Source organism: Sciurus carolinensis, chromosome 6 (genome assembly GCF_902686445.1).
Source record: "Sciurus carolinensis chromosome 6, mSciCar1.2, whole genome shotgun sequence".
NCBI classification, from domain to species: Eukaryota; Metazoa; Chordata; class Mammalia; order Rodentia; family Sciuridae; genus Sciurus; species Sciurus carolinensis.
In genome coordinates, this window is record NC_062218.1 from 58,230,105 (window position 1) to 58,244,415 (window position 14,311).

The window sequence follows — 14,311 nt, forward strand, 5'->3', positions numbered from 1 at the left end:
AACCAGAGTGAGAATGTGGAAAAGTGCTTCCTAGAACTGTGCAGAGCTCTCCATCCCTAAGAAAGTTCATTAGATAGCCTTTGGGCCTTCAGAATACAATCTGTACCCTCACTGATAGACGCGTCTTCCCCACAGGCTTTTTACTGAATAGGGATTGAATAAAGAGGTGATGCACTTAGGATGGGGAGAGAGACTGCAGGACTTGGGTGACAGAGCTGGCTTCTTGCTGAGTTTCAGCATGCAAGACTTCCTGAACACTTGTTTCTAGTTATGCATGATCAGATACACCCTCTAAAGGGAATGGCTATACACTTAAACCACCATAATGCCTTTTTGAGCTCCTGTCTCCTTCATAAGCCCTTACAGACTCGTCATCATTGTTTTTGTGGCTGATGTATCTTATTGCATGGGGAAAATTGAACCACAGAGTGAAGGACATTGGAGGCCATGGGTCATTTTGTTGAGATGAAACATATGATTGAGCCTAAAAACAAATTTCCAAATCACACTGGTGTACATTCATGTCCAAAATCGATTCCCCATGAAGTGTCTTACTTTAACCCTTGACCACAAATCTTCAAGGCTGTGACACCCAGTGAAATACAGAACAGCTGAGTGGGCTGAGTTCAGGGCCCACCGGCACCTGCTGGCTCCAGGTGAAACTGCCGAGTGGGACCACCGCTCTCATTTTAGCCTTCCCCTGACCCTCTGGGGTGGGCACAGAATGTTTTGGATGCTGTACACCTTATGTTCCTGTACCTTTCTCCATTCTATCCATCTTCACAACTTCAAGTGACAGGCAAACAGTAGAGAAAACATGTTTGGGTAAAGGCGAGTAAATTTCTTAAAAATTCTTCCTTTTTCACCCCAATTTCAGGACTGCACGGGAAAATCCAAGACTATCCCTGATGGATGTTTGGGACAGCCACCATGCAAAGTAACCACATCTGGAAAGCAGTCCTTTAATGCAGGAAATCTATTAGGTAGTACTATGAGCATGATACCTGTTTTATAGAAGAGGAAACTGAGGATCAGAGAGTCTAGGTAACCATCCTAAAGGTGACAAGCTAGGCATGCCAGAGCTGGCTCGGAACCAGGGCTTGTCTTATGCCTAAGTCTGTTCAGGTAACCACTCCACTGACTGCCGGTCTCCAAGATCTTGGCACCTTGCTTCCAAAACACACCTTGCTGCCCAACTAACCCACAGGGCCAGCTGCAGGTAGGTTAATGATGCCAGGCTCTCATTCTTTCTGCCTGAGAAGGGTGGCACTGTGGCTGTGAAAACAGTTTTCTTTTTGTGTGTGTATTATGTGCCTGTTGAATATGAATTCATGCAACCAACCAACGAGAGGAAGGTTCTGCTTCATTAGGTTCCAAGTAACCGAGGTTTTACAGCATTATTTTTTCCTTGATTCTCTCTCATTATCTCAACTGTTATCCTCTTCCTTTCACCCGCTGCCTCCTCCATCCTCTCATCCTGCAGGTGAGGTTTATGCCTTAGCTCACTCCCCCTCTTTTCCTGTCATTTCTGAGCTTACACTGGGCTGCTCTGACAGTCTGGGTATCTGAACCTGGTGGTAATAATAGCTGCCACTTTTGAGCACTAACTATGGCCATGTAAATACCATAATTATGACACTAATTCCTCACCACAATGCTGATGAAGGCAGTGGACAGGGAGACTGAAAATCCTGGCAGAGCTCATAGGAGCAATGGGCTGGACTCAGGATTCCTCTTTCCTTCTTCTTTCCTTGGCCACAAAGCCTTTTTTACTGTAAACAAGATTCCTTCCTCAACCAGAAAGCTATTGCCTCCCTCCTGTTCCCCTTGCCATTCAGATGGAAAATGTATTAGCTTCATGCATCACATAGCCAAAGGAGTTACTTTGGTAATTCCTATAACCTTGGGGATGTGGGTATTTTTAAACCCCACATTTCATTGTGACTGGAGCAGGGAAGATGGGGCAACCTGGGCTTTGTGGACATTCCCAGTGTGGTCCCAGGATGTCTGCAGTGAAGGGTGAGCCAGAAAGAGGCTGGGGGGGGGGTTGTTTGAGGTGCTGAGAGCAGCCCAATGTGCTGCAGGCTTTAAGAACCTGAAGAACTGCAGCCCCTGGGCTGAAAAGATCCTCCCCCTTAGCTAACTGAGCATCCTTGCTACTCACTGGGGTGCACGCAGCAGGGGAGAACACCCGCTCTGCTCCACACGTGAACTTAAAGGAGAACATGACGACAGAGAGCTTAATGGAGCGGATAGTGCCGCATTACGGCAGCAACAGCAACTCAGAGGAGGGAGCCTAAGGGGAAGCTTCAGCCAGAAGGAAGGCAATGATTCAGCTCTGGGGCTCATTTTCCCTGAAGGCAATGGGGCTTCCAGTAAATATGATGCAGCCTGATTACCAGGGAGTGTGGGAGAGAGAGGAAGGGGAGGAGGGCTGAAAGAGAACCTTTATACCCGAGCTCTGTTCTTGACAATATTGCTTGTATTTTATCTACGTTCAATGAAATGTCATCTTAACACAGTTAGAGTGACTATTACCAAAAAGGTAATCCTGGCACAAGGAGAGGGAATCCTTGCCCTATGTTGGGAAAGAAAACTGGAATAGCCGCTATGGAGAACAATATGGAAGTTCCTCAAGAAACTAAAAAATAAAGGTTGGGGAGATAGCTCAGTCGGTAGAGTGCTTGCCTTGCAAGCACAAGGCCCTGGGTTAGATCCCCAGCACCGCAAAAAAAAAAAAAAAAAAAAAAAAAAAAAAAGAAAACTAAACAATATATCTACTATATGATCCAGCCATCCCACCACTGGGTACATAGCCAAAGGAAATGAAATCAGCATAGCAAAGAGGTGCTATGCCCAAGTTTGTTGCTGCACTATTCACACTAGCCAAGATAGAGACTCAACCTAGGTACCCATCACTGGATGCACAGATAAGGAAATGTGGCATATATACACAATGGAAAACTCTGAGCCATAAAAAGAGTGATAGCCTATCATTTGCAACAAAATGGATAGATCCGGAGGACATTACGTTAATGAAATCAGCCAGACACGGAAAGACAAATCCTGCATGTGCATGTACACTCTCATAGTAAAAATTAAAAAAAAAAAAATGACCTGAAGTAGAATAGTAATAACTAGAGGTTGGGAAGGGTGGGAGTAGGGGAGATAGAGGTAGGTTGCATAATGGTTACCAAAACACAGTTAAAAAAAATAAGTTCCAGTGTTCCACAGCACAGGGAGGTAACTATAGTTCATGAAAATCTTTTACATATTTAATGAATATATAAATAGATAACTAGAATAGAGGAGCTCAACACTGCAAAGACAAAGTAATGATAAGGAGGTAGAAAAATGAGAGATAACACTCTATTTATGTATGATCTATCAAAATGTATAAATGCATTATACTGTCATGTATAATAAATTAAAACAAAATTTGAAAAAAGGAGGTAGAAACATTAATTACCCTGATGTGGTCAGCACACACACACACACACACACACACACACACACACACACATATATGTATTGAAATATTTTATTGTCTTTCATATATATATGCAATTATTACATATAATTAAAAATTTTTCAAATGTTTAAAGCGATGGAAATGCTAACTATCCTAACTTGATCTTTACATATTACATAATTGAATTAGCACTCTGAATCCCATAAATGCATACAATTAAAATAACATAGACATTATTGTTTATTCTTTTATGAACTGGTAGCCAGTCCCTGCTGTGGGTCAGAAGCCTAGGTTTGAGAATGAGTGCCAAGTGACTGACAGTCTTATGTTCTCAACACCTTTTCTCAGCAGTTGCAGGTATATAATGTTTGTGGCCAGGCTATTTCCTTCTGGGTTTGCTGTTCTCCCTCCTCCCTTGCCTCAAGCGGGACTGGTCTTGGCCACAGGGAGAGAAGCAGACTGGCAGCTCCTGAATGCAGGTGATGGGTAGGGAATTCGCATGTGAGATGATGGCTGATCACTCAGAATCTGAGGGCTGTCCAGGCTGGATGCAGTGAGCTCATGCTAGGGACCATCAGATGTTGACAGCTGTCTGTCTGTCTCTAGGGAAATTTTCAACTCCAAGAGTAATGAAGTAGGGGAGACCATTATTATCTAAGGCTGATACAAAAACTAGGTCCGTAGGCCAGGCTGATCCCACTGTCCATCAGAAACTCCTGGCCAGAGCCCACATCTTAACTCATCACCTTTGAAGAAATCCAAATACTCTTTCTGGTCTCTAATTTCACAAGAATCCTTCCTTTCATTATCCTGTGTGGCTACCTCAAGGTCTACTTTGCATCAGAAGCTTGTCTGGAGCTAGAATTCAAGTCTCATGGCAGCGGAATGAGGCTTTGCACAGTACTGCTCTGCCACACCTCCTGAAGGTGACACCTGGGTCAAGGAAGATAACCTCCTGCCCATCAGTCTCCTGACAAAACATATTTGTCATTTAGACACACTTGCAATGTGGATGTCAATTATGGATTTCTTCCCTAGGACCAAATTGTGTTGCTGGGGTCAGAATCTGGCTGTATTTTATTTTGCTCCCACGTTCCTCAATACATGGCTATGCAGGTGGGTGATGACGGGCACTCAGAGTTGCTCAATGAAAGAGGATTGAGGGGAGAGACTGACCTGCTCTTGTTGTTTCTATGGGCTACAACATCGATTATCTACTGCATAATTTCAGAGAGAAAATATAAGACTTTTTTTTTTCCTTCCAAAGTTTATAGAGGAATTGCACAGACTTTTAAATATTTGTTTATTTATTTTTTTAATATTTTAAATTGTTGATGGACTTTTATTTATTTACATGCGGTGCTGAGAATCAAACCCAGTGCCTTGCACATGCTAGGCACTGCACCACTTGCACCTTGCACCACTGAGCTACAGTCCCAGCCCACTATTTGTTTATTTTTAAGCACAGTGAAAAGATGTGCCATTGACAAGGAAAGCTATCTAGACATAAAGTTACTTTTTAACTGGGAGTCTAAGCCTGATTAACAGGAAAGTATTTCAGTTTATGAAATCAACAATGCTGAAACTCAGGTCAGGCTTGTCCTTTCTTATTGTCATTCACAGCTCTTCCCATATACAGTGACATTTCAGGGTCCTGCCATTAAAATAGACTTCTGAGATCCCTCACTGGGAGAGGCAACAAGCTGAGGAATCTCAAATATGATTGCATATTGGAACTACCCCGGGGACTTTAAAAACTATCAACGGACCTCAACATTACTAAGGTCATGCTGACAAGCCCTCAGCCAACATACTCAATAGTAAAAAGTAAAAGATTCTCCTCAAAGATAAGAAGCAAGACAAGAATGCCCATATTTGCCATTTCTGATCAGCATAGTACTGGAAGTTCTAGCCAGAACAAATAGCAAAAAAATGAAACAAAGGCATTCAAATCAGAAAGGAAGAAGTAAAACTGTCTCTGTTTGCAGATGACAGGATTTTATATAAAGGAACTTCTAAAGAGTCCCTCCAAAACTGTGAGAAGTAATGAATGAATTCAATAAAGTTATAGGATACTAAATCAATAAAAATAATATAAATCCCAGATACTAATAATGAATTATCTGAACAAGAAATTAAGAAAACAATTTATTTACAATAATGTTCAAAAATAGGATAAGTTTAACCAAGAAGGTGAAAAATCTTGTTTTGGTTAGCTTTTTTGCTACTGTGACTAAAAGATCTAACAAGAACAATTATAGAGGAGGAAAAATTTATTTGGGGACTCATGGTTTCAGAGGTCTCAGTCCACAGACTGCCAGCTCCATTCCTTGGGGCTTGAGGTGAGGCAGGACATCATGACAGAAGAGTGTGGCAGAGGGAAGCAGCTCACATGGTGATCAGGAGCAGAGAGAGGTCTTCACTTGCCATATACAAATATATACCTCAAAGGCATGTCCCCAATGCCCACCTCCTCCAGCCACACCTAACCCTAACCCTATCTGCCTTCAGTTACCATTCAGTTAATGCCTATCAGGGGATTAGTTCACTGATTGGGTTAAGACTTTCATAATTCAACCATTTCACCTCTGGATGTTCTTGCATTGTCTCACACAATGTTTTGGGGGGATACTTCACATTCAAACCCTAACAAATCTGAACACTGAAAATTATAAGATACTAATGAAAGAAACAGAAGAAGGAGAAAATAAAGGGAAAGATATGTTCATGGGTTAGAAGTATTAGTATTATCAAAATGTTGATATTGCCCCAAGTGACCTATGGATTTAGTTCAATGTCTTTTCACAGAAATAGAAAAAGCAATCCTTAAATCCATATGGAGCTACAAAAGATCTTGAATAGTTAAAACAATCTTAAGCAAGAGCACAGTTGGAGGCCTTGCACTTTCTGATTTCAAATTATATTTCAAAGCTATAGTAACTGAAACAGTAGGGTACTAGCAGAAATGTAGATACATACTCCAGTGGAACCTAATAGAAAGCCCAGAAACAAATCCATGCATATAGAATCAATAGTCTTCCACAAAGGCACCAGAAATACACAATGGGAGAAAGGAAAGTCTCTTCAATAAATGGTTGGGAAAACTTGATATCTACATGCAAAAGAATGAAATCAGAACTTTCTCTTTCACCATAAACAAAAACCAACTAAAGATGGATTAAAGACTTAAATGTAAGACTTGAAACTGTAGAACTTCAAAACACTGGAATGATTATTTAGCCTTAAAAAAAAAGGAACTTCTATCACAGAGATAACATGCATAAAACTGGAGGATATTATGCTAAGTGAAATAAGTCAGACGCAGAATGATAAAAATTGCATGACCTCAAATGTGGAATAAAAAAAAAAAAAAAGGCAAACTCATAGAAACAAAGAAGAGTGGTTACCAGGTGTTGGGAGAAATTCTAGTTCTTGGCTCGCAGCAGTTAATGTCTCAAATGTGTAAACTTGCAGAGAGGAACATTCTGCTCTGACCACCTAGGAATGTAAATGACTGTCCCAAGTTGACCTAGTGTTACCAAGGGAATCTGTATAGGGGCCTGGTGGTCTGATCCCCTGGGCACATTGTGATTGGGCAAAAAACCTATAAAATGTATAGCTATTCCTGCAATAAACGAGTTTGCAGGCTGCTCGCCACAAGCCTGCATCCACCCAACTGCTGGAATCTGGGGTCTTGACTCCGTGGTCCTTACCTGTGCCTGAGCTAGCCTGGCACCCCTACAACTAGGGACTGAGAGCTGGGGGAAATGGGGAGATGGTGATCAAAGAGTATAAAGAGTCTAAAATTACAAAATGCTAACTTCTGAAGACATAATATACAACCTGGCAACCTGGTTAATGAAAATGCATCATGTACTTGAAATTTGCTGTGGAATGGATCTTAAGTACTCTCACTATACATACACATAAAGATAACCACAGGAGATGATGGATACGTTAATTAGCTCAATAGCAGTCATCAGTCCACAAGGTATACATATATTTAAAAAATCAAAATCAAGTGGTACACACTAATTTTTATTTGTCAGTCATACTTTAAACTAGAAAAAATAAGAATAGAAATGCTCAATATTGTATTCCTGGACCAGAGAATCTGATTTAATTGATCTGGGATAGGACTCAAACTTGGGAATTTCCAAGGCGTGGAGAAATGGAAAAATTACTAAAAGGAATTCACGAAAAAGTATAACCTCCACGTAGCAACAGACACAAGTCTTAAAAACCCAGATTTATGGGTTTTTATATGTGAATGCCCCGGAAAAACCCATTCACCAAGCATTATGATCACTCACACACCTCAACGCAGTTGTTTTAAAATTCAACCTTAAAAACCCAAACAAAACTCTTCAAGTTGCAATAGCAAAACAATGATCTCAGCAAAAGCATTTTGAAAGAGCTCCCCTGTTGATTCTAATTTGCAGCCAGGATTGATTGAAATAATTTGTTGTTGGTACTACATTTCTGGTCATGGAAAAATAAAAAAATAAAATAGGACCATAAGATTTTAATATTTTAAGGTGTTTTCAGCATAAAATTAAAGTCCGCCTCAGACGTTTAATTGTGTTGTATTGTGATTGTTTCTGTAACTTTTCATGCATTGTTTGTGGTCCACAACCTTCCCTCGTTCTAGTTATATGTGGATCAGTTAGCCCTTTCTGATAGAAACAAGAAATGTCTTATGTGTGCTGTGGAAAAATAAAGGCTGGGACTATTATTCTTTGTGGGTTAGCCACTGACGGATGGTTGGCAAAGTAAGAGAAACAATCTTGAGCCACCCACAGTTCAAGGGCAGGGTGTGTAAAAGGCAAAGTCAGAGGAACTGGCTCCCTAGTGAGGAAAAACCAAAAATAGAAATAATCATGTCCAGTCTTACTGGACACGTGCAGAATGCAGAAGCCAATCCAGGTTAGAAGTTTAGGAAGGCAAGCAGGTAAAATTCTGACGTGTATGATGGGAAGAGGGGACCGGGGGCCAAGGAGCAGTGGTGTCATGAGAGGCTGAGATGGAGGAGAAGGCTGATCTAGAGGTGGTTGGGAAGTAAGTCAGAGGAAGAGAGAGAGAAGTGAAGAGAAAAGAAGAGAAAGTAATGCAAGACTGTCTTGCGAGGTTGCCGGGTTTCGCCCTGCAGGAGCACCCGGTAGAGATGGTGAGTGAGGCTGCAATTAAGTCCTCCTGGGAGGGTGGAGCTTCACCTTATTTTCATTTGCATAAAGGCATCCTAAAGATGGACTAGCAGCATTTCTGGGAGAATTGATGGGTAAAGCTGGATTCTGCTGAAGCTCTGCCTTTTCTTTTCGTCTCCTTAAATATAGTTCTATGAAACAATCCCTAAGTATCTTTTCTATTTGAGACACCAATCTGAGTGGGGTATGAATTAAATGTTCTACAGAGGAAGGTTCTAGGGTTAATGAAGTCTTCAGGCCCCTGATGAAAAGGAGGAAAACCTTTAATACCTCATATGGTGCCGGAGTCAATCCTAATAGGTGATATGGGGTTCTGGCTATGTGAAGGCATCTCTGGCCTAGAAGTGACCAGAATCTAAACACAAGAAACCCGTCACTTGAGCTGGCACTCCAACCCAATTTAAATGTTCAGCTAGTAAAAGTTCTTTACAGGCCAAGTAACAAACTCCTTATATCTTGTTTTGGTTGTTAAATCCAATTTCAGTTTTCATATAACTTTTTAGGTTTATCAAAAGAAAGAGAGTATCAACATGAATTTTGTATTCAATATGGTAAAACAAATTATAGTGCTTCTGATTACCAAAGTCTATGTCTGAAATAGACAATGAATCATATTCTCTGAGGTTGTTCTTTAACAGAGTTATGCTTTATAATGAAAAATTGCTCTGTTATAAAAACAAAAGCAGAAAAATAGAAAATGAGGAAAGTGAGTTATTGAAATCTAATTTTTGAGATTGATTAGATCTTAGTGCAGGCAGAGTGTGTTTTCTTTCTTTTTCCTGGTGCTGGAGGATTGAATCCAGGGCCTCATGCATGCTAGGCATACTGAGCTTCACAACCAGCTCCCAAAGAGTGAGTCTTGAGGTCATATGTGATTTTAATCTATACAGTATTCCTGTTTTGCAAACTTCAGCCTGTTTCTTTGTGTATATGTATGGTCACAAATATGATCAAAATATCTCCTTCTCTTTTCCTTAGGTATTGAATTTGATTCCTGCATACTATTCACTTATCCCTGCATTTCACTGTCAGTGGACAAAGCACGCTGGAGATCCTCGTTTCTGTGGAGGAGAGCATTGCTCAGACACATAGAACCTTTAAATACTCTGGGATGGCAGGAACAGTAAGTGCTTAGTAGAAACTAAGGAGAGGGTTTCAGAAGCATAGACAGGTTGATTCTGCAAATCAAGGGTCCTCAAGACAGGATGCCCATGTTTCCAACCCAGTTCTGAGCTGCCTGGAGGTGGAGGACATGAGGCAGGCATGAATACAGACACCTGTGTGTGTTTGAATTGTATGATAGTCACAAGAACACTATAAATTACATTGCCTTAAGTGTTGGTGATAATCTGTGCATCCTCTTGCCACCTCTATCTGAGGAGATCCCAGAGTTGTAGCATATATGCTATGCAAGGAAATAAACATATTGACTTTAAAAATGCCAGAATGCTCTGTATATGTCATTCATATATGTCAAAATATCCTCTACTGTCATGTATATCCAAAAAAGAACAAATTTTTAAAAAGCCAACAGAATGCTACAGTATCCTCTGATAGTGTGCTTTTTAATAAGGAATATTTAGTTTTTGATCTTCATCCCCAGTTCATGTCACAGAGCTTCTAAGCCATTGAAATATTCTGGGTGACAAGGTGTTTTTGTTCTAATGAGGCAACTTTTGGTCTGCTGGGCGGGGGCTGGTCCCAGAAAGACTAAGCCATGCTGAGAAGTTAGAACTTTCAGCCTCACCCTCCATCCTTGACAAGAGGCTGGAGATTCAGTTAATAATTGACCATGCCCATGTGATTTCTAGAGACTTCTCTAAGTATCCCTGAACTATGGGGTTTGGAGGACTTCCAGGTTGCTTAGAGGTATTGGGAGGGTGGTGAGACTGGAGAAGGCACAAGGACTCTTCTCCTTTCCCTATGTATATTCATCTGACCTCTCGTCTGTAACCTTTGTTATAGCCTTGTTAATAAACTGAGAAATACAAATTGTTTTCTGGAGCTCTGTGAGCCATTTTAGCAACTGATTGAACCTGAAGAGTGAGACAGCAGAACACTCAACTTACATCTGGTTAGTGAGAAGTTCCAGAGGCATCTGGGACTTGCAATTGGCATCTGAAGTAAGGGGCAATCTCATGGGCCTAACTCCTTAGCCTGTGGGATTTGACTCTAAACGCAGGTAAAAATAGTGTCAGAACTGAGTTAAATTGAAGGCCAGTCAGCTATGGGAGAACTGATTTTTGCATGGCCAGAATTGTGAGAGCATAGCAGAGGAAAAAAAAAATATGTATATTTTTTATTATATCCGTATACCTAAAGAACCAGTCTTACTTTACACTGATCTTTGCACAGAAAAAAATAAAACAAAACTCCTGGACATAATGAAAGGGAGAACCATGATGATGACACCATTACCCTCAAACCAGTACTTAGAAGCCAGGAAAAAGATGGGAATGGAGGTGGAAACAAAACCAGGTGGTCTCTTCGTTGGTGCAAGGCCAGCTCTTACCATAATGTGGGATGATGGCCCAGGCCATGGCAGAGGCGTAGATGCCGCCGATCATCCAGAACATGCAGAGCCAGCTCAGGTGCTCACCCCGCTTCTCCCGGGCCAGCACTTCAGCAAAGTAGGAGAACACAGTGGGAATGGCTCCTCCAATCCTGCCAAGAAGCACGGAGAATACATGAAACTGGGGTCTGCACAGCTAACAGAAGACGCGAAGGGCAATGCCAAAGCAAACGCTAGCAACACATCCTCTCTCCCTACGCCAGAAGATCAAGGAGTATGTTTTCTATCATTTTGTAATTTTAATATTATAGTCTTCATGTTTAAAATCAATTTATTAAAAACTTGACCCTGGGAGTAGAAGAAATAGCTCGTTTTGGAGAGCGCTCACCTAGCATATGCAAGGGGGCCGTGGTTCCAATCCCAGGTGCCTCAGAGGGGAAAAAAAACAAAACAAAACAAAAAAAACCTCTTTGGGTGGGAGGAGTGGGGGGGGGAGGGAAAAGTAACAGAATGAATCAAACACCATTACCCTATGTAAATGTATGATTACCCAAATGGTGTGCCTCTACTTCATGTACGACCAGAGAAACAAGTTGTACCCCATTTGTTTACAATATAAATCGAACAATTAAAAAAGAAAAAAATAAGGAAAAGAAATGCCAGTGGGGGGGCTGCGGGAAACTTGACCCTGCAATTAGGCTATGTGGCCAGAAGGTGGCGTGGTGCCCCACTCATTTGGTTTAGAGGTTGGCTTGAGATTCTGATGGGCTTTCTGTTCAGTGTTGAATGTTCTATATGATATTTACTAAAAGTTCCAATAATTTAATGTGATCTAGTGCATACTTTAACTCATTTTTAAAAAGATACACTGTGACATGTTTACTCGTGAGATGGAAACTCTGAAAACAGTTACAAACATCTCTGAGGGGCTGTCTGCAATCTGTACACACTGCATCCAGTAGCAGCTGCGCTGCAGCCCAGTTAGGCTGATGTATTAACAAACAGGGAGCCAAAAAGGTCACTCGCTCAGTGGATTGACTCTAGTCTCAATCTAGTCTCACCCCTGGATGAGCACATTTCAAACAGACACTGGTAAAATAAAATAGACATGATCAAGCACACTTGAACAGAATTGGGTAATAAAAGAGCTGCTGACTGAGTTGGAGAGATGACATGGTCATTGAATGATCTCTACTCAGGTCAAGTGTTCTCAAATGAGAGTCTACAGAATTGAAATTTTGTTCATTCTAGGGAGATGACATCTAGAGTCATAGATTTCACTATAACTTGAAATAGGTCTTGATCCCCAATTTTAGGAATTACTGCTTCAGAGAGTAAGGTAGGGTGGAAAAACAATTTTTTAATTGAAATTTTTATTTTTTCATTAATGCACATTAATTAAACAGAATAGTTTAATTTCATTATAGCATATTCATACATGCATATAACATAATTTGATCAATTTCACTGCCCAATTCCTACCTTTACATTCCTCTGGTCCTCTTCTCTACCCTAATGGTTTCCCTGAGACTTTCATTATGTACCTTAGGTTTTTTTGCCTCTAGTTTCCACATGTGAGAGAAAACATGATACTTATCTTTACAATATATGAACTCTTAAATATATATATTTTAAAAGATGTGCAGCAACATAAACAGGTTATGAAGCCAGCACTTGGTCATACAGTTAAAGAGTACATACTGCTTTATTTATCTTCATATTTCTGTCAAGTAAATTGCTATTGACATTTCTAACAAATTTGATGTCTAGGAGTACAACATGTGTTTATCCATTTAACAATAACTGCTTTTCTTAGAGATGTTGATATGATTAAGAAATATTGGAAGTGACTTCAGCAAATGCAATTTAGGAAAAGGCCATTTTTGCAGCTAACTGGTTGTACCATATGAACCATGAGGTTTATATTGTTCTGCATTAAGTGGTAGGTCAAAATAAAGCACCATCTCATGTATTTGCCTCACTCAAAGTGATGCCATATTTATCCCATTGTTGATTGTGAGCAGATCATTTAGGCCAGCATTATTTAGTGTATGGGTTGTGAAATTAATTTATACCTGTAAACAGCATCTTAAAAAATCAGACAGAGATGAAAATATTTGAGTGTAACCCACGTATTAAGGATAAACATGAGTTTAGTTCATGAAACTTTTTTGTACCATTAACATACTTGTTGTGTACCATGTGAGTGTGTGTGTAATGTATATTGGGCCACTGAGTATTTCTAAGTTGAGAGTTGCTATTCAAAGAATTTAAAATATCTTAACTTGAAATTATCTGTATATGTTTCTCTGGACCATGAAGGCAGTGGTTCTATTTAAAACCTCTGGGGTTAGGACTCTGCACATCTTCAAATGCAGCACATGATGATTTAGCACCAGTACACACAGTCAACCAAACCTTCAAACAAGAAATAAATGCTTGTAGTAGGCAGTCAGAACTAGTTGTCTCTATACCACACTTCAGTAGACTCACATGGTTCCCTTGCACAACTTCTCAAAGAGCTCATGCCGTGGAGAGCTAGCTGAGTTTAAACATTCAATGTCTGAACATATTTTTAGTGATGTCATTACAACACCCAGTTTTAATGGAAAATAAAATGCCTTTGCCACAAACCATTGAATGCTATTCTTATTTTCACTTAATGTGAAGAATCCATTTTTGTGTACCATAAAGTCCTTGTCCCTACTCTGTGACTTCACTTTTCAGTACATAAGAATAGTTCCAGTTTTTTCTCAGCAACTCTGGAGGCTGAGGCAGGAGAATCGCGAGTTCAAAGCCAGCCTCAGCAATGGCGAGGAGCTAAGCAACTCAGTGAGACCCTGTCTCTAAATAAAATACAAAATAGGGCTGGGGATGTGGCTTGGTGGTTGAGTGCCCCTGAGTTCAATCCCTGGTACCCACCCCACCTCAAAAAATAAAGAAGAAAAGAAAAGAATAGTTCCAGTTCTCATGGACTTTTCACATCCTAACTGATGTTTTGTTGGGATTCTGGGCATTTGGTATTTAACAGCTATAACTCACACTTCAAGGAGTCAGTTGCATGTCAAGATGTGCCAGGTGCCTCTGGACTGAGAGAAATATACTCCAGCATGACTAAAATTT

The 14,311-nt window shown here is 40.5% G+C and overlaps 1 protein-coding gene across 2 annotated transcripts in view; it reads right to left on the reverse strand.

The window, feature by feature from the left end:
* The window catches only part of Sv2c (synaptic vesicle glycoprotein 2C), a 240,181-nt gene that overhangs the window by 79,267 nt on the left and 146,603 nt on the right, over positions 1-14,311 (reverse strand). For both annotated transcript variants that reach the window (XM_047554849.1, XM_047554850.1), the window contains exon 4: positions 11,189-11,340. In XM_047554849.1, coding sequence (XP_047410805.1) covers positions 11,189-11,340 — 152 coding nt within the window. The remainder of the gene's footprint in view (positions 1-11,188; positions 11,341-14,311) is intronic.